The sequence below is a fragment of the Phoca vitulina genome, unplaced genomic scaffold, assembly GCF_004348235.1.
Source record: "Phoca vitulina isolate PV1807 unplaced genomic scaffold, GSC_HSeal_1.0 scaffold11, whole genome shotgun sequence".
Lineage (NCBI taxonomy): Eukaryota > Metazoa > Chordata > Mammalia > Carnivora > Phocidae > Phoca > Phoca vitulina.
Window position 1 is genome coordinate 17234335 of NW_022589714.1, and position 20990 is coordinate 17255324.

Consider the following 20990-nt stretch of genomic DNA (forward strand, 5'->3'; position numbering starts at 1 on the left):
ACAGTTCTAAAATTCATTCTTCTGCTGAAGGACATCTGAGCTATTTTCAGTTTAGGGCTATTATGAAGAAGGCTGCTATAAACATTCCCTTATAAGAGTTTTTGTGAATACATGTTTTCACTTTTCTTCTATAAATACCTATGAGTGGAACTGCTGGGTCATAATGTAGGTGCATGTTTGGTAATTTTAAAAAAAATTACCAATTTTCTAAAGTGGTTGTACTATACTATGCTCCCACAGCGATGCATAAGAATTCTAGTTTCTCATTACCTTCACCAACATTTGATGTTGCCGTCTTTATTTTGGTCATCCAAGTGAGAGTGCCTTTTCCCCCTTGAAATACTCTCTTCCCTTTTATTTGCTGTATCACGAGCCTCCTGGGTTTTATCCTACCTTTCTCCACTTTAGTGTCTTTCCTAGGTCATTGCCCCCTTTCAACTTTTATAAGTGAGGTTTCCTTAAGACTCATTCTTAGGCTTTCTCCTTTTCTGAATCTAATCACTCATTCCCACCTGTAGCTTCATGGCTAGATGACTGATAAATTTATATTTCTAACCCATCCTCTCTTCTGAGTTCCTGTCCTATAGCCTGCAAAGGCCAAATGACCAAGACTAAACTTAGGATCTCCCTTCCATCCCTCCAGATGCTCCCAAAACCTGGTGGCACAAGTCAGAAGTCAACTCATATTCAATCCATTAAAAAAAAATAATTATGACTTTTGCTTCCCAATCTCTCTCAAATCTTAACACTTTTCCATCACCATCAAAGTCCTCGCTTCTAACATCTCTCACCACGACTTCTGCAATAGCCTCCCAGCTTGTGTATATACACAGATGTGCCCTGGGCCTTCAACCAATCAGTTCTTGATACTGTAGCCAGAATATTTTTTAAATACTAATAGGATTGTATCATATCTCTCTTCAAAATATTTGGGTTCTTTGGATAAAGATAAAAGTACCATGATCTGGAAGACCCTAAAGTGTGAAGCTTCCGCCTATCTTTCCAAGATCCTCTCAAACCACACCCCTCTTGGCTTTCTCTTGACTTTCTCCTTTTCCACAACACTGGCTTTCTTCTACTTCTTCAGGTTTACCACTCTGCCTTCCACCTGAGACCCTCTGTTCTTCCTGCCTGCTAGGTACTTCACTCCCTATTTGCCTAATTAACTCCCACTCATCCTCAGATTTTAGCTCAGTCCTCACTGTCATTTCCATGGAGAGCCATTCCTGGCCAGCCTGATATTAATCAAAATTCCTGGTTTATTTTATATCATCTTATCAAAATATCATATATTGTCCTGGGTTACATTTATCATAGATTTTAATTTTACATTTATTTTAAAATTTTACTTAAATAAAATGTACCTTCTCCTACAAAGGGTAGGGGATAGATAGTTCTATTAATTCTAGTACAATGCCTGGCATATCATAATTGCTCAATCCATTTTTGTTCTAAGAAAAAAAATGAATGGGTATTATTCATTTTCTTGACCTTCTGATTTTTTTCTTATTTTCAATTTGAAAGAGAATCTCATTAGTTCTTGGTCATCGAATCATCTGGACTTGGATCAAGTGTCCATCTTTAGTTCAATCAGTCATGGCCAGGGTGGGATCATATTGATACAGAGCTGCTTCTTCCAAAATGCCCAAGGGGGCAAAATTTATAGAAGGGCTGTAGGTACAAAAAGTAATACGAGGCATGTCCAGATCATGCAAATTATGTAAATGAGATAAAATGAACTTCTTTAAAAAGACTTTATAGAAAGTTTAAAAAAACTTTTAAGTTTTCAAGTTTGTGGGTATGAGAGTTTATATGTACAGGTGCATGGATGAGCTGGGAGTGTTTGTGGATGCATATATGAGTTGCCATTTCCTTCCCATTCCTCTAGTTCTTTCTTTGGGTCACTGACCAACAGTCTAGCTGAAGACAAACCTCCAAATGAGGGGGAACCAAGAAAAACTCTTTTCACAGTGAGCAAAAACCAACTGGCTTTTCTAAGTGAAAAAAACAAAATATGATTTTTAATACGTATATAATTCAAAAGCATAGTAGGAAAAGCTATTTGGAATCATAAATAAATTACTTCATATTGAAAACATTGTAACTTTCAGAGAAGTATTAAAAATTAAAAATAAAATGATCACAAGAAGTATTCATAGCTTAAATATAAGTCCAACAAATATCATAGCAAAGGAAATCTTTAAATAAAATACTTCTTGGTCCCTGGCATTGATCCACTTACTTTGAATAATACTCAATATGACGAAATTCAAAATCAACAAAGTAATTAAGAGTTCCCATGGAGTTTTCTTTCTTTCTTTCCTTCTTACTTTTTTAAATTTTCTCTCTCTCTCCTTTTAAAGTTTCCTATAACAGCATATACTCTTACTGAGCAGGCAAATCAAAGCAAAATTGAAAAAAACAATTTTTTGGATTTGAAGGTAGTTAAAATTATGTGGAGAGAGTATGACAGTAGAAAACACACTGGACCAGAAGATACAAGACCCAAAGTCTTATACCTAACTTTCTCACTAATTAATAATGAAAACCTGAAAGAATCTCTGGGCCTTAGTTTTCTCTTCTTAAAAGTAGAGTTGGAATTTATCTTCTGTGGCTAAAATGTTTCATCTTGATTGCCAACTCTCATCAGTTGATGGTCTGGAGTACTCCACTCAGAAAGGTTCGGAGGCATCCAACATTTATCACTGATGCTTTTCTAGGTTCAGGAAGTCATCTGTGCTCTGAGTATTTGCCAGCCCTGGACAGGATGGGCTCTAAGCTCTCATCCATATCTCAACTCAATCCAGTTATATTATGTCAAAGCCAGTGCTTTTCTGCCCTGGGCATGCAGACTGAGCAATTCAGTTCGACAAGCACTTACTGAGGTCCCACCATGTATCAGCCACAGTGTTAAGCAATGGAAATGACAATATGATTAGAAGAAGATACCTGCATTCAAGGAGTTTAAGTCTAGAAGATGACTTAAACAAGGGGCATTTTTTAATTAAAAAAATAATCCAGTACAATACTTGGCTTATGATCTCATTCTAAATACCAAATCAGAGAACATATATTATGGTTTAAACTGTTACTGAAGTTAGTGATGTTTTAAATCAAAGGAAATGTTTCCATTAAGCATGTCTGTCTACAGAATTACTTTTTAAAATGTATTATTTACATCCTCCCACACTGACATTCAAACACTTTAAAAATGCTGTCCTTCAAAAAGCCATTAATGATAAATTAAGAGTACAACAGATCATCTGAAAACTATATTTCAATTTCACCCTGTAATATCCAAATTCCAGTATATTCTTCTCATAAGTTCTGGCCAACTGTGGTTCTCTCAATAGCCAAAAACACTCAGCTCATTTTTTGCTTTCAGAATTTGCTGATAGAATTCCCATGGTTAGCATAACCTTCCCACTCCATCCACCTACTCTTAACCTATAAATCCATCCAGCAGCCTTAGGTGACTCTTCCACTCCATGTCCTCTGGGTTTATTCATTCATTCATACACACAGTTTAAAAAATTCAGGCACCTATTACATGCCAGGCACTGGCAAATAAGAATGATCCTGCTCTCGGGAACATATGCTGTACTGAGCTGGGACTGTAGAGTGAAAAAAGTTATAAAAAAGATGGGCACAGAGAAAAAATACAAAAATTAATCTGGTAAGTCTGAGAAGATGTACCAGATGAGATGTCACTTGAACTCATTTGAAAGGCTATGTAAAAATTAGGTAGATTGAGAAGGAAATTCCTGACAGAAAAACACAGGTGGAGTCACCAAGTTGTGAAGCAGTGGTGATACTCTGAGATCCTGTTCAGTAAGGCTATGGCAGGAAGGTGTGCATGGACCAGTGAAAAGGAGACAGTAGGCACAGCACAGATTATGAAATTTAATCTTTACACTGAAAGCACAGGGGTTTTATCGAAGGGACATGATTAAATGAATGTTAAAACGATTCCTCTGACAACAGTGTGAAAATGAGATTGGGGGGGGTGGGGTCTGATCAGTGGCAGGGAAATGAATTAAGAGGTTATTGCAGGCAACCCAGTGAGTAGTGATGACAGTCTACATTAAAGTAACAGCAATGCAATTGAAAAATAAAGGAGAAATTCAAAGGACTCTAAGAAGATTGAATTGGAAAGATTTGACAATGGATTGAATAAGGAGTTGCCCTGGAGATGCCATCCAGAAAGACAGGGATTATAAGAAAAGCACTGTGTTTAGGCAGAAGGTCAAGACATTATCCTGGATCACAATTGGTTTGAAGTTCCCAAGGACATTCAGGTAGAGATATTTACAGATGGTTAGGTACATGGATCCAGAATTTGGTAGAAAATTCTAAGGTAGTAAGATATATTTGCAAATCATTAAAATATAAGTATGATTGAAGCCATGAGTGTATTTGAGACTGACCAGAAACTGCACATAAAATGGGAGTAAGAAGGTTGAGAGTAGGACCCATGGGAAGGGCAACATTGTATTACCAATAAAAGATTGATTAGGGACACATAGGAAAGAAGAAGACAAATCAGAAGGAAATGGAGTTATAGAATGAAGGGCAAGAGAGAGCTTCAAAAAGTCCTCCAGCTTCTATTATAATCACCACTCATTTTGAACTATTTTGTATGGCTTATTTAGCATTTTTCCAAAGTACACATTGTATTTTTTAAAATTTGTACTACCTCACCAGGTAAATTATCTGCTACTTGGCCTGGGATTATAAATTGTTTGTTTTTTTCTTTTTCTGCATGTGGACCTCCAAGAACCTTAAACTATGCTGCCTTTATGAAAGACAGGGACTAGATAGAGAGCCACCTGACAGATCATCAATCATAGTTTTACTCAGTAGTAACTGTTACAGCTTAGGCCTTTGGAGCTCCAAATACCATGCAATCCCTTTCAGTGCCTGTGTCTGGAACAAAACTCAGACAATAGTATCCTTTCAAACTAGTATTAAGTTCTTATTCCAGGTTGCTATAGATTAGGTGGTTAGATTTGGCCTAGGGCATGTAGACATCTTTATATTGAAATACCCAGCCTAATTCATAAAAGACTTTACTATATTTTATTTTTTCCAAATTACATTTTTATGACAATTGTCATGATGGTCATGAAGAATATCAAAGTAGAATCTCTTTACAATTTTTACTCTTACCAAAATTTTAATATCCCAAATAAATAAGCCAGCTCATTTCTATTTCCCTTTATTTCAGAAACCAAGACATAAAATACATCAAGTTTTTCTCCCGAAAAAAAGGGTTAGGAAAGAAGACTTAAGCTCCAATATATTAGAAGACAGGATAGCTAAGAAAGATAAATCTGCTAAGCTGTATGAAATATAAAAGGAAAAGCTATTTGGTTACTTTTGTTTTCATCTCTTTCTACTAATACACTGTGTAATCTTTCTGACCTGGACAGAACTTCTAAATGTGGAGATATATATATACATATATATCACACAAAAAAGACTAAATACTATGTAAATCACTAGCAAGGTATTACCTGTTATATATACATATACATATATATATATATATAACCTTATATTTAAAGAAACCTGATAAATTTATTTAAACATTCCCTAGATATTTCATATACCATCCGCCCAATTTTTCTAAAAGGTAAAACCCCATAAATTGAAAACAAAACAGCTGGCCACTCAAATAAAGAGCTTCTCATGGCATTTGTTAAGAGTTACGTTTAAACATCAAGAACGATAATGTGGCACATGATGCTTGTGCGCTGATTACTTACAACTTTAAAATAACCTGATATTCTTAAGAATATCAGTAATCTCTTTGAATACTGCTCAAATATTGATCATATTCGAGTACAGGGATGCAAGTGGGTAGCTAATCAAATAGACCACACAAAGTGTAGGAAATACAGCCAGAAAGCCCCATCAATAACTCCTACTATCCTAGCTCCCATTTGTGAACATGCATGTGTCCATTAAAAGAAGGTAAACTGCGCAAGATAAATTCATATGACAGTGCAGATACTTTCATTGGTTTTTGATTCATTTATCTTCTCTATGTAAATATAATGGCATCTTCCAAACAATAATTACCTGTATAATGATAGGGAACACACACAAAAAAGACTAAATACTATGTAAATCACTAGCAAGGTATTACCAGTTATATTACATAAAGATAACTGTTTGGTTCATTATAATTCTTTAAAATAGCTAATATCTCATTAAGCACATTAATTACTTTCAATTTGTATGAAATTACTTTCTATAACATTACCTTATTTTACTATCTAAACTTGAGAAGAATTATTAAAATGTTGCATTCTAAAATCTATTTAAATGTCTTCTCTAAACTGCAGGCTGCTCCTTTGCAAGGCCCAAAGGAGAACATTCAGAGAGCCCTGCATGCAGTTGCAATTCATAGTCACTGTTATTTGAAAAATGTTTTGAAATTTTAATTCTATTTTGCCATAAAAGGTAGCATTCCACTGAGACTCCATAAAAGATAACACCTCCTTCTCAGCAAAAATTCTTCCATTTACCAATGATTTTCAAAATAATATGTCTGTAACTTGCTTGTATTATTTATTGGTAAGATATATTTTATGTTAATTGCTTGACTTTCTTAAATTTTAAATGAATAATGGGTCAGGGAAGCAAAACTTATAAAGAAGAAGACATTATAATTTATTGTCCATATTGAAACACAAAATTGAGAAAAAGAGGTACTTTCTGTAATCATAGAGGAGAGGGGCATAAATAGATACTGTCCTGGGCAAACCAACATACACAGTCACTTTCCTTTTAAACAACTCCATTTTTCTCTTTAAATAAACATTCACATATACAGGAAGTTTTCACAAGATAGCAACAGAGGTAGAAAATCTAAAGTCAAGACAGTATATTCCCCTCTTGTCATTCACAGAAAACTGACCTAGATCAAAGTAAGTGGACACAAACTTGATGAAAGAGTGTGAGAATATGCATACAGAAAACCCAAAGCATCCAGTGGAGAATCTTAAAAAAATCTGAAACACGTATAATCTATTACATTACCCAACAATAAACTGACATGATAGAGAAACTTGACAAGTATACGGCCCCTTATTCAGCCAATTCTGAAAATGAATAATTTATAAAATCCAGTGGCACAAAAATCATAGGTCTTTTTCTAGTAAAAGATGAGGAAATTACCCTAATTTCTCTTCACATTTTTGAATTAGGGTTGCCTTTTAGCTATTTCAGACATTATCATTCTGCCCACATTGCTTTTTGTACTAAAGACATTTATGAGATATTTAATAAGAAAGAAAGAAGAATGTAAAGAAGGTAAATAGCACGTCAGACCAAGCCCTGGGCTCATTTTACCTTGTGCCTCCTTACCAAATTCTCCAACTGGTAGCTGCAGCCCTCGCCACACCGTACTGTTAGCATGATACAATGAATGGATTGTTCTCTAAGAACTCATCTCCATGGGACCCCGAGTAGCTGCAGTAACCATAGGAGAAGATAATCTTGAGATTCTTCTACAGTTCTCCAGAGTAAAGATAATAATGGCACCTTTCTTTGGTACAGCAATTTCAAGTTTAAAGGTGCTTCCACTCTCCACTTCCTCCTAAGTTAGCAGGGCAGGCATTATCAATTCCATTTGACACATAAAGAAACTGAGACTCGGATAGGTTACACCTATAGAAAGTGGTAGTGTTAAGACCAGCATTTAGTCCACTGCTCCATCCAGCTATTTGATGCTCACCTCCCCTTCTGACCATGGCAGTTTTAAAATGGTAGTAACTAAACCAACATCAGACTCTCAGCAAAGGACTCTCTATTCTACCCCAATAGCCCAATGCCTGAAAAAATGATCTTACTGTTGAATTGACTACTGTACGACACTTTGTTCAAAATAGCCTACCCAACAAATAAAATTGAGAACAATAATGGGGAGAAGAGGTAACCTCACAGTAGAGGAGAATGGTGGGAAAATGCTAAGGTATTAACACCACGAGCAAAAGAGCCAATAGATCAGAAAAGCCCCACAGCATAAACCAGGGAGTTGTGGCCAGATCTAGAGACTGAAGAGAGGTGGACTTGGAAAAGGGTCGAAAACACCATTAGCCATAAGAAATTCTTCTCTTCCCCCTTTTAGGTTAATTCTCTGGACGCCAGAATCAAATGTCATAAGCAAAGGGTCAGGAAGGTATCTAGCTAGTGCTGGGAATTTCACTAATACTAGAAAACAAATAGAATACTGACAGGATGAACTTCTTATCAAGAGGTGAGCTCAGGGCAGAGTGAAATATGTAAAGTATCCAGCCACATGTCTGACACATGGAAGGCACACAATAAATTTTAGCCCCCCCACCAAAGAGAACAGAGAAACAGACCATAATACCACAGCTTCACATACTTTTATTATCATTATTATTACATTTTTTTTTTTGCTTGATGTACTTTTAAAAAGATTTGCAAGAGGACTAGCAACTTGGAGTCAATGTACATAGGTTCTGGGTTCTATAACTCTAGTTGCCGTGTGCCCTAGGAAAATTTACTTCAGCTAGCAGGACCAGCTCTGAAATACCCAACTCGTATCACAGAATAAAATGTAAAAAGTGTTTAAAAATATAAAATTGTCCACAAAGATATATGAAATGCAATATAATGGACTTTATAATCCATGATACATCAGCCCCATCCATCTGTATGTTCCAGGTGTGGGAGAATAATATTATTTCAGGAATTCCGATTTGATATCTTTCCAGGAAGCTTACTGAACAGGTTTAAGACAAATCATTCTCCTCACTTAACAATTTGAGCAAATAACACTCCCAAGATGTTGTGTTTCTATTCACGTCAGCAATAGCACACAGAGCCCACACTGGTTTCCAAATTCTATTTCAAATTTGGTAATCTCCTTATTTAAACGGTGGTGCCCCCTCACTTCTGGTTAAGAAAGAATACGTACAAGTTAAAAGAAAGTCAAGACATGTTAGCAAAAATGTGAACTAATAGTCATGTCTCTTTCCCTCCATTCTCTTTGATAGCTTCTCATGTCTTTCATTTTTTAAGGCTTCCCTATTCCATATTTCCTCTGGAACATTTGGGAATTCAGTCCTGGGCACATGCATTTACTAAGATAAGTTTTTGTTGAAAGAAGAAAACTTCAATAGAGCTCAGGATTAACCTTCTCTAAATGTAACCCTATCCATAAACGTAGTGTAAAAGAGACTAGCGTCCAAGTAAAATGGTGAGTTTTTCCTTCTTTTCTATTTCACACAACATCTCAAAAATGGTAGACACCAGCTCATGTTTTAGCAGCGTTTCCTCAATACTATTTGCCTTCTTTCTTTTCCTTCTTACCCATCCTTGCCTCAGCAACATGAGATAATATTTTCAGGTGTAAGATATGAAAATCTTTGCAAACCCAATGGAAACATGATACTTGCATCCATGGGGACTCTATCTGCACTCCTCCCCAAATGCCCCATCTACTTTTCCTTCTTTTCCCATTTGCTAATTGTGGTCTTTCATACTGAGTCTTATGGATACAGCTGAGGCCACAATAGCATAATTGGTTAGAAAGAGAAAAAGGAGAGAGAAAAGCTGAAGTTATAAGAGTTCTACTTCAACTTTCTTTCTCCTTTCATGAAGGAAGTAGATACTATGGATGTGTGAAAAGTCAGCGCAAAGAACAGAGGGAGAATATGCTGGCTAACTGAACATAATAATAAAAAAAATAATTAAAAAAAGAAGAGAGAGCAGTCTAAAGCCAACACTTTTTATAAATCAATTTCACACCAAGAATTGCAGAATTTATAAGTAAAATAGAAACTCACAGAATCCCCATTTAATTGTCTTGCCCATATTTACACAATAAGTGTCAGAATTAGAACTAGAACCCCAAAGTGCTTGGATTCAAAGTTAATGGCCTTTCCACCATACAATGATGCTTTTTATTTTCTTCAAATTGGAGAAAATTCCCTTGTCCTCAATCCACAGGAAAACTCTATTAAGAGTGTGAGTGAAGCTCCAGGCCCTCCTATAATCTAAGTCAACCTAATCTTTTGCCAAACCACTTCTCTGAAACTGAGGAAAGAGCACAAACTAATTTAAGGAAAAGGTAGATGAAATGCAAGCTTTTTCTTGGTAGAAGGACAGTGCAGTGTGTGGGAAAATATTTGGACTTAGAATAAAAGGTCTGGGCTTGAATCCTGATTGGGCCATGTAATGTGAGTTAGCTTAGGGTATTACTGGAATTCTCTGAGTTTAGGATGAAGATTTGAGGATTATATGACCTGACTTACCCCCTGCACAGGCTGTTGTGAGAATCCAAATAGGCATGTATTAAAACTTGAGCATAGTTCAACTATTTGGCATTTGATTCAATGACCACTTAGAATAATGGCCAGCATGAGGTACATGCTCAATAAATGTTAGTAGTTTTATTAAATATTTCAATATGGTTCTCAATTCCCATCCTCAGACCCCTTTAACTCTCTGCCTCTATTTTTTCTCTTCCCTTACTATTCTGTGGCTCCTTTCTCTATGAAGCTTTTATATAAAAGGAATAAGATTTTAGATCTAATGAGATCTTCTCTGATTTAGGTCTCAGATAATGCAGTTTTCAACTCATGTAATATATTGGCTCATGGTGTCTGGTGACAGTTACTTGAAAGAGTATTCATTGAGGAAGTTAGATTTCAAAAAGCCTCCAGAACACACACACACACACCAAAAACCCTACTAAGATTAAGAAAAGACCTCTGATTTGCAGATAATTAAATCAGTCATTAAGGATTATTTGCAGGGGTCAACTATTTCTAGTTATATGGCAATGGTATTTAAAATTAGTGCACTTTGCCAACAAAATGAATTATTTTTGTGATTAAGTACTTATAATTTTGAGTAAGATTTTTCTGAAATCTTGAGGTATAAGTTAGCTTGATTATTCTTTCCATTTACACATATTTAAAGATATTATCAAGACCAAATTCAAGTAGTAATTTATAATCAAGGCTGATGAAACTACACAAATATACATTAATCTATATTTGTTTATCTTTCCCATATTCACGCATCAGTTTTCTATCTTCTATTAACGCCTAACACATTCGTACACATTGTGAAGAGACAGCACGTACAGTAAGTAGCTCAAGGTGATGGTTCTGCAGTGATGACAAAAGTGAACTTTAACTCTAACTGCTGTGACCAGAACTTTAGCTCTGTGGGGCCTGTTGTGAAAGTAATTTCTCAGATATGTGATATGATGGACCAAGCATTACCATAAAAACTTATCTCTGATTTCACAAATACTTCAAAGCCCTGTGAAAAGCATCATGTTTTCCAATCTATTTTTATGCAAAGTTGAGAAAAGGCCACCACTTATGACTGTGTCCTTAAGTTCCCACATGTATGTGTCATCTGAATAGCCTCTACAATCACCAGTTTTTAAGACACAAAGTGCCCTCTAGAAAAAAGTACGGCACTGTTCCTCTAATTGCAGACAATATGACACACTTACACGGCAGCAAACCGGGATTCCAAAACACTCACCAATCTGCCACTGCACAAAAGGCCAAGACATTAACAGAGGAGGCTGATTGATAAAGTTAATGCAGAGGTCTGGGATGATAGAGGGCTGTTGTATAACAGCGTCACATCCTGCGATATTTTGTGAATCCTTGCAATAAAGGAACAGTATCCGCAAGCTCGTGCAAAGCAGTCACAGGAATAGCAGCGGGAAAGATGTTTTAGACATGAGCAGTTGGACGGTGTTCTTCATTTTTATTTGTCCATAGAAGCCCATACAGTCTTATCATGCTATCCTTAGGCAGTTAGCAGATTTGGAATTCTGTCCTAAAACTCACCCTCTCCCACTTAAAATCTCTCGCTCTCCACCGGCCTGAAACAGCAACGGAGGGGCGTGATGGCCGCTACTCGCACTGTGCCTTCCCCTGCCTAGTCGGACCCTGTCAAGGGGCAGCCATGGGTTCCACTGGCTGCTGGAGGCCTCCATCCACCTGCTGTCTGCAGGGAGCACCAGAAGGAACGGGAGCAACCTGTAAATCCTGACCAGCATAAAAGGTGTCCAGGACAGGGGGCAGGGACTGCAACCAGTGAGAACAGACGGACTGACAACCAGACACACAGACAGCAGCACCATCAGACACAATCCATTACTTCCAGTGTCAGAAGAGGGGAAGCCTGCAGCACCAGGGATGTGACTGTTGCACTAGGGACAGGCAGCAGATTACGAGGGTTCTGCCTCCCTCAAGCCGGCAGCCTTCAAGTATTTGTTTTTTGGATGAGAAGGAGCAGGGAATCCAGAAACCTGCTGCTCCTTATAGAATGAGGCCAGCGCTGGCCTTCCGAGTTAATGGACTCTTCCTGAGTCTACAACCAAAGGGCAAGAATGACCGGATTTCTACTCTTTTGCTGTGACCCAGCACCCACAGCGCTTGCTCAACATCCCCCTCTCCCATCTGGGTGGCAGTTACACTGGTGGGGACCCATCAGTCTGTGAATGCTGCCTCCCTCCCTTCCTCTCCTTCCAGGCACTGCTGCACTGAGAGGAAGCAGAAGAAAGCTCCAGTGGCAGCATCTTCTCTTCAGGAGGCAATCCTTCAGGGTGGCGGGGGAGGCCCTGGTGGGTGTGTTCTGTGCCTGTGTGTCACCCCTGTTCCCTCCCTGCCCCTACTTTGCTCTCAGCTAACTCCAGATGCAACAGGTTCCCTTTGGCTCTTCCTGCCGATCCTCTGCCCCCACATACACCTTCTGGGCTAAACGGGAGACACCAAGGAATTAGTCCCAATCAGGGTCTCCAAATTCCTTCACCCTCAAATTGAAAACTTTCCTGAATACGAGAAGACCTCCCAGGGGAAGGCAGGGTGGAAGTCCCCTGCGGCTCCACTCTGTGGGTGATGCTAAGGATCAAGGAAAACCCAGTCTGGATGCCAGCACCTTGTAAGCAGTCCTGTCTGAGAATATGACAAGCAGCAGCCCAGGCTGTCACACACCCCTGCACCACCTGCAACGAGCCCCATCCCCTGCCCAGACACAGGAAAATGGGGCACTAGACAGAGAGCCCTTGAAGGGCTGACGGGCTTTAAAGAAAAGGGGATGTGTGCAAATATGTGATCCCCTGTTGTACTGCTTCCACCAGGAACTGAGCAGGCCCCAGAGGTCTCTTGGAAACCAGTAAAGAGGAACCTCTAGTTTATTCGGGCCAGAGTCCCCATCAGCTTCTCCCATTATTAAAAACTTTGCATTGCCGATGGCATTGTATATGGGTAAGAGAATGTGTCTTCACACAGGTATTCTGTGTAGAAGACTGTGACTAAAAGCTTAAAGAGAAGCTGGGTAGGCAGGTTACCAAAGATGGCAACTGCCCAAAAAAAGACCCAACCTTGATCTGGAGATGAATGAGTACCAAAATGAACACTAAAATAAGCATTTTTTCTTACATAAATACTGGCACCCTTCACTGGGGTAACCCCAACCTCCTAAACAACTCCAAGATGAGAAGAGGAGCTGTTCTCAGCACCTCTTCATCCCACCTCCCCTTTCTTCCACTCATCCCCTGCCCCTTAACCTGTTCCCAGCCCAGGGCCCTTCCACCTGGGTGGCATCAGCTCTCCTCAGCTCCTGCATACCCCACCCTCAGGTGGTCCCTGTCCACCCAATCTTCCTCTGCAGCCCATCCTCTCCTGGCTCCTGGGATCCCCGCTCGGTGGCATCCCCTCCTTCCTGCTGTCCCCCTAATCTCTTCCCCGCTCAAGCCCAGCGCCCCTGGCCCCAAGGCGGGCGCCTCCGCCCCCCAACCCAGCACCCTCGCCCGCCCCTCCCCCACACTCAGCCGAGAGGATTGGGTGAGTGAGTGGTGAATGGACCGATGGAGGCACGGAGGCACGGATGGCGCGGCTGGGGGTGGCTTACTTGAGCATGGCTTCTTCTTTTTCCTCCTCTTCCTTCTGCCGGTCCATCACTGCCATGATAATGTTCCTCTCCTCCTCGGTCAGGTGGCTCAGGTCGGGCAGCTCTTGCATGGGGGGAGGCACCGTGGGTGGGCGAGGACCGCGGGGCCCCACGGCCGAGGACATTTTCGTGGCCTGCCCGCCCCCTCTTCTGGCTCCCTGGCTCTCACCTTTCGGATTCACGCCCAGCAGCTGCGCCCCTGCTTCCCCTCACAGAGGAGCCCTCCTGGCGGCGGCAGGAGGAGGAGGAGCAGCGGCGGCGGCAGCAGCAGAGCCGGGGAGAGAGAGAACCCAGTCTTTCATGGTTGTTTGCATCCACCCAGTCCCGGATGCTGCCTTTGTTTTGGTCGCCCTAGCTAGGCTCGGGGCCGCCCGGCCGCCTCCCGCAGCCCAGCCTCGGCCGGCGGGGGCGGGCAGGCGGAGGCGCGGCGGGCGCGGCGAGGGGGCGAGGGTTCGCGCCAGGCTCGGCCGATCCGGGCGTCGCGCGCTGGGCGCGCGGGGCGGGGGCGGGGCTGGGGCCGGGGCCGGGGCCGCCGCCGCCGCCGCCGCTGCTGCCGTTGCCGCCGCCGCCGCCGCCGAGGCTGCTGGCAGGCTTGGCTGCCTCCAGTTTGGGGCTGCGGGAGGGAGAGGGAGAGTTTTGGGTGTCAGTTAGGCGGAGTCTCGGAGGCTTCGCTCCCGGGTGATGCTGCTGCTCTCGCAGACATAGCTGCCAGCCACTCAGTCCCGGAGCCGCTCCGCCCACGGGCACCCACCCGCCCACTCCCCAGGTCGGAGCCACGCGTGCCCCAGCCTCTCCCCCCACGCTCGCCAACGTGCACGCCACATTGCTCTATCCCCAGGTACCCCTCACCCGTGAGTCATCCTCCCTTTCCTGGTGTCTCGTCTGTGTCATCCTCCCCAGCCCTATTTTTCCTTGGATTGCATTAATCATCATCATCCTCGCTACCATCTTCATCCTGGAGCGTTAATATTATTTGAGCACCCACGATGTTCTGAACAGCAGGATGGAACACCCTCTGGACGCATTTTTTTTTTCCTGCTACAATATATTTCACGTGTACTAGTCAAGTGTTCATAGCAACAACAATGTGATTTTTTTTTTTTTTTTTAGATAATTTTAATACACACACACCCCTCCGACAGCTTGGATTTTCTGGGTCCATTGTATGCAGTGCCTTTCTTGACCCATCCTCAGTAAGACTATTCTGCGATTTATCCTAATTCCCCCTTAAGATGCCCCACAACCCAGCAACTATTTAATTTGTCATTTTGGGCTCTGGGTAGCCCCATCGCATCGCATAACCGCACTTCTCTGGTGCTTGCAAATGGATTATCTACTTGAATTCCTCTAATGATGCTCACTATCATCATGTACTCACTTCTTAGCCACTGTGGGTACTTCTCAAGAAACACTGATCCCAGATAAGAAAAACACCCAACCATTTCCTATTGTAAGAAGCTTTTGCTCAATGCCTGGCCCAATGATAGGCATTAAGGATGAGTTTCTTTTGCTGATAAAGGCAAAAATAAACAGACAGTCCCTTCAAAACACGTATTGTTACAGGCTTTGAAACCGGAAGACTGAATTTTGTTAATATAATTATAAAGGAATCAATATAGAGAAGAGTTCAAATTGAACAACAGTTTCCTAATGAATGTCTCTCTTAGAAATGGTGATGAGAGGATTGATATGTTTCTCTCCTGGAGAATTTTTTCTTTAGTTCCAGAAAGGATCTAACACTAACATATATATTTTTTTCCTCCAAGCCTAACTTTGTTAATGAAGAAAAAGACGGTGATATTTATGAATCCTAAAAATCCAAAATCTTCAAGTTTAAGGGTTTATGTTTGACTATTTGATCTCCCATGAATGCATTTGTTTGCTTCTACATTGATACACCTATTTGAATACTCTTAGTAATGTAAGGCTCCCTACGTCTTAGTTCTATTTCTATGTCTAAATCTCTCTTCTACTTGAAAGTTTTCAACTATTTGAGATGGCTATGATGTCATCTTTAATTTTTTTTTCAGAGTAAACTTTGCCAGTTTATCCAACCAGTAATCATGTAGCATAATTTCAAAGTCTGATCATTCTGGTTATCTGCCTTTGGATACACTCATGTTTTCCCCCTAGCTTTCCTGAATAGCAATATCAAGAATACATATAAAGAACCAAGAACAGTATCTGGCACTCAGTAAGTGCTTTATAATCATTATTTTTATTTGCACAATTTAATATTGGCCTAGATTGTAGGTAACCATGTCAGTTATGATGATGTCGCTGAAATAAAGTCCACTAAAATTTCCAGGTTTTTTTCATAAGTGCTGATGCCTAGCCAGATTTCCTCTTTCCTCTAATTAAGCAATTGATGAAAACATTCTAATCAGCTTTTCATCATTGTAAAAAAATTTCACTCATGTTCCTCAGGCTAGCATATATTCAAGGGGGGAAAATGAGTTTGAATTCTGGCTCTACTAGTGTTTTTATGATTTTGGTAAAATCACTTATCCTCTCTGAACCTTGGTTTTCTCATCTGAAAAGTGGGGTAAAGACATTTGCCTCTAAATAGAAGATAAATAGTAAATGAAAAGATATATTTGAAGCCTCTAGCTATGTGCCTAATACTTTGTAGTTCTCTTGTTCTCATTTCTTGTTCTCTCCAAGAGTTGTATTAGGCCATCCCTCAATTATTAATGTACAGAGAGGAGTTAGAGATGAGAATGATACTCTATAAGATGCCTATTAGTCAATGTAGAGATGCAACAGACAAGGCCTTGTCCTCAAGAGGTTTATAGTCAAATCAGTCCTCTTGAAATTCTTGTAAAATACAAATAGAGGAATTCTAAGTCCTCAGCTGATGTCAGAACTAGCTGAATAAAAGCTCTGGAAGGCAGGGGCCTAAAAAACAATTAATAGTGGTATTTTTGTTTGCCAGGGCTGCTGTAACAAAACACCACAGACTAGGTGGCTTAAACAACAGAAATTTATTTTCTCACAGTTCTGGAGGCTAGAAATACAAGATCAGAATGCTGGCAGGATTGATTTTTCCTGAGGCCTCTTCTTGGCTTGTAGATGGGCACTTTCTTGCTGTGTCCTCATATGGCCTCTTCTCTGTGCAAGCCCATCCCTGGTTTCTCTCCCTCTGCTTATAAGGACATCATTCTTATAGGCTGGGAGCCCTACCCTTATGACCTCATTTCATTTTAATAACCTCTTTCAAGACCTATCTCCAAGTATAGTTACATTCTAAGGTCCTAGGGATTAGGGCTTCAACATATGAATTTTAGGGGGACAATTCAGTCCAATACAAGTGATTTCCATTTATTAGAATTACTTCGGGAAATAGTGATTGATGTGTATTATCTGGATGACTTAATGAAAAGACATCTGGTTTTGATCATCTTTACATTCATAGCTACTTCCTTGGGCTCCACAAGTGTATGTGAAATCAGTGAGTAAATAAATGAATAAAGGACTGAATGAATTGACAAATAAATTAGTAGGTGCCATGGTGCAACCCATCAGTGTCTCTCCTGTCAGGAATCTCATCCATTACAGAGGGGTTCAAAACCAATTTCTAAAATCCAAAGAAGTATATTTGTACACATTTACCTTCAGAAAAGTAGAACTTATCTGCACTTAGATAAGCAAGCAAACACCCAAAGTAGTTGTACAAAAGTGTGTGGCACAGATGATTAGTTCCTGAAGGCACTCTACAAAAATGTCCAATAAGCTTAGAAAAATATGCACAATACCTCCCTCTTAGGAATTCACAAGCCACCTTAACAAATAAAATGTGCGATGAAGCAATTATTTACTACAGTAAAGAAATCTGTTTTACTTGGCTTTGCCTGGCATTTCCCAAATGTATTTGGACTGTAAGAGAACTGCATTTTCTCCCCTCATAGGGAAAACATGCTTTAGACAAGCTTTGGGGGGAAATCCTGACTTACAAGCATGGTATGTAAAGATGTTAACTAGAGAGACCATGAAAATTCCAATGTAATTCTCCATGCTTAACCAATGAGATCTTTGGAAAATGTCTTAAATCTCTATTCTTAATGTCTTAAATCTCTATGTATCAGATGTGCTGAAGGACAGCACTAATATTATGGTCAGAAATAATAACTTAGACAAAGCTCCTCTAAGGTAAGTTTCTTAGCTCAGCTTTCCACTGATAGTTTCAAATCATTGTTTCTCAAAATAACTAAAATTGGATACCACTGTTAACTGTTAATTTAACTTAATAGCTGAGATTATAACCTCAAAGTGGAAAATAATTGAAATGGTGTCAGGTTTGAATCCTTACTCTACCATTTGATAATTGTAGTGGGATTAGTACTGTCTCCCCCCCCCAAAATTCATGTTCATTCAGAACCTCAGAATGTGCCCTTTTTTGGAAATGGGTCTTTACAGATGAAATCACCTAAAATGAGTTCATACTCTATTAGGATGAGTCCTAAATCCAATGGCTAGTGTCCTTATAAGAGGAGAGAATGCACACATGTACAAGAAGGAGGCCACATGAAGACACAAAGACACCCGGAGAGAGGAAGGCCATGTGAAAACAGAAGCAGAGAATGGAGTGGTGATGCTTCCCCAAACCAAGGAATGCCAGGAGCCACCAATAGCTAGAAGAGGCAAGGAAGGATTCTCCTCTAGAGACTTCAGAGAAAGCATAGCCCTGCTAATACCTTGGCTTTGGACTTCTAGCCTCCACAACTGTGAGAGAATAAATTTCTGTTGTTTTAAGCCGTGTGTGCAGTTTGTGGTACTTTGTTATTGCAGCCCTAGGAGACTAATACAATATTTATGGGAGTTTAGGTGAATTAGTAAACCTCACTGAGCTAATCTATAAAATGAAAATAATAATACGCACCTTCCATGGTTTGGTAAGGATGAAAGGTTGCGAACCTGTGTACCTTCTTTGTGCTAGGCACTGAAGATAAGGGAGGGAATGATGCATGTAAGGTACTGGACCTAGAGAAGATGGGCAACCTATGGCCCATGAACCAACACAGCCAAAAGCCTGTTTTCTGAATAAACACAGCCACATCCATTGATTAAATATTTTCCATAGCTGCCTTTATACAATGGTAGAGTAGATGTAAAATGGAATACCATATGTCCTACAAAGCCTGAAATATTTACTATCTGTCTCTTTACAGAAACAAAAGTTTGTTAACCTCTGCCCTGGATGCTTACAATGCAGTTTGAGGAAAGGGGAAGGCATAGAAAAACACATAAGAACAGTTGGATTATGATAATTGCTCTAGAAAATAATTTACCAGATAGAATAGAAAATAAACTGTGGGAAGATAGGTAGTCATGGGAGTCCTAAGAAGGTGTCCCATGACCAGAGATTTGAAGGATAAGAAGGCGCCAGCCTAAGAAGAGCTCAGCACAGACTGTTACAAGCTAAAGAAAGTGTTAGAGACAGCGCCCTGAGTCAGGAAGGGCGGGACTCGGGGAACACGAAGTAAGCCAGTGAGGTGGGATCATTGTGAGGGGAGGAGAAAAAGGCCGGAGGTGAGCTCATATAGGGCCTAGTCAACTATGACAAAAAGTGCTAGTTTATTCTTGTGCAATGGGAAGCCACTGAAGAGTTTCAACACGGAGTCAAGTGATATGCTTTACATTTTTTAGATTACTGTGCCTGTGGGTGGCAGAAAAATGGGTGGCAGCAAGGACTAGTGGCTTGGACTTGTGGTACAGTATCAGTGGAGAAAAGTGGACACATTCAAGATGTGCTTTAGGAGTAGCACCTAGAGGCTTGCTGACAGATGAGATGTGAGGAATTTGTGAAGAGAAGATATCAGTTATGATTCCTATGTGGGGCTGAGCAGGAAGTGGGTGGGTGGTGGTTCCAAACACCGAGATGGGAAATGTGTGTGTGTGTGTGTTCTTGTTGTTGTTGTTGGGGAGGGATAGGTGGTGTGGGAGGGATATGGAGAGTCTTCCATCATCTTTGTGGTCATCACTGTTATCATCAACATCATCTAAACTCTCAAAAAGAGAAATATATTTGCGTTTAATTTGCTAATTGATCCCTCTGGACAAAATGTTTGTTTGTTTGTTTTTAACTAAAGTTTAAAAAAAGAGACATGCTTCTTTTGAAGATTTCTTCTATCAAAGTGGCCTGAAGGGGCCTTTGTTGCTCTCTCCAAATTGACAAAAGTGAAAAACCCACTAGCGCATAATCAGCAGAAGTGTGCATACAAATGCACGTTCATATAAGAGCTAAGGACAACCTACTAGTTAATTTCTACTCCAAGGAATAAGCAAGTAGCATAATTGTGATGTCAGGATTCTGTATACTCAAGTTATAATGATTTAAATATTTTTAATTTTTAGAAAATGTTGACATAAATTAGTTAGGGATATCTTCAACGCCTGTTGAGATGAAATCTTAGCTAATTGGTGAACTATAATCCTAGAGTTTTGACTTCAGTTATCACCATATCCTCCTATATACTTTTCACTACTATTTTTATGACCACCACCATAATCTATTACACAAGAATGGCTTATATACAAGGTGATCATATGTCCTGGTTTGTCCAGAACCATCTGACTTTGTGTCTATTGTACCGGCATTATTATCAGCAGCATCTTCTTTCACTTATCATCCAGTTTGGATGATAAATTATATGGTCGTCTCATTTATAGATAGTTTTAATAATTTGCAAAAATATAGGCTTTCTGGCTTCAAAGAACATTTGGCTCTCAAGAGATTTCATGAAAGTATTTGGCTGAAATGGGATATCAGATTTCGGCTCAAATTCAGCCAAATACCTATTTTAATTTGATTTTTGGTAAGGTTCCACTATTATCATTTATTTCAGGAGGAATTCAATGTGTGAGAATGTCTCTGTCCTTGGACCAAGAAGAAGATACCTCATTCTGTTCTCTTTTGGTGGGTCATATCAGCCTTGGACATACTTCTTCCAAGCAATTAATATTCTTAGCTATTCTTTCTTTGAGTTATTTCCTTTCAATGCTTGTCTACTGATTAAGAATCAGAGTTC

The 20990-nt window shown here is 40.0% G+C and overlaps 1 protein-coding gene across 47 annotated transcripts in view; it reads right to left on the reverse strand.

Moving 5' to 3' along the window:
* RIMS1 (regulating synaptic membrane exocytosis 1) overlaps positions 1-14387 on the reverse strand; it is a 490270-nt gene extending 475883 nt beyond the window's left edge. For 32 of the 47 annotated variants that reach the window (XM_032409467.1, XM_032409504.1, XM_032409498.1 and 29 more), the window contains exon 1: positions 13924-14386. In XM_032409467.1, the coding sequence (XP_032265358.1) occupies positions 13924-14087 (164 nt within the window). In that variant the 5' untranslated portion in view covers positions 14088-14386. Of the gene's footprint in view, positions 1-13923 lie in introns of all 47 variants that reach the window. The other 15 variants (XM_032409516.1, XM_032409510.1, XM_032409506.1 and 12 more) reach the window with 2 other exon arrangements.
* Between the last annotated feature and the right edge of the window lie 6603 nt (positions 14388-20990).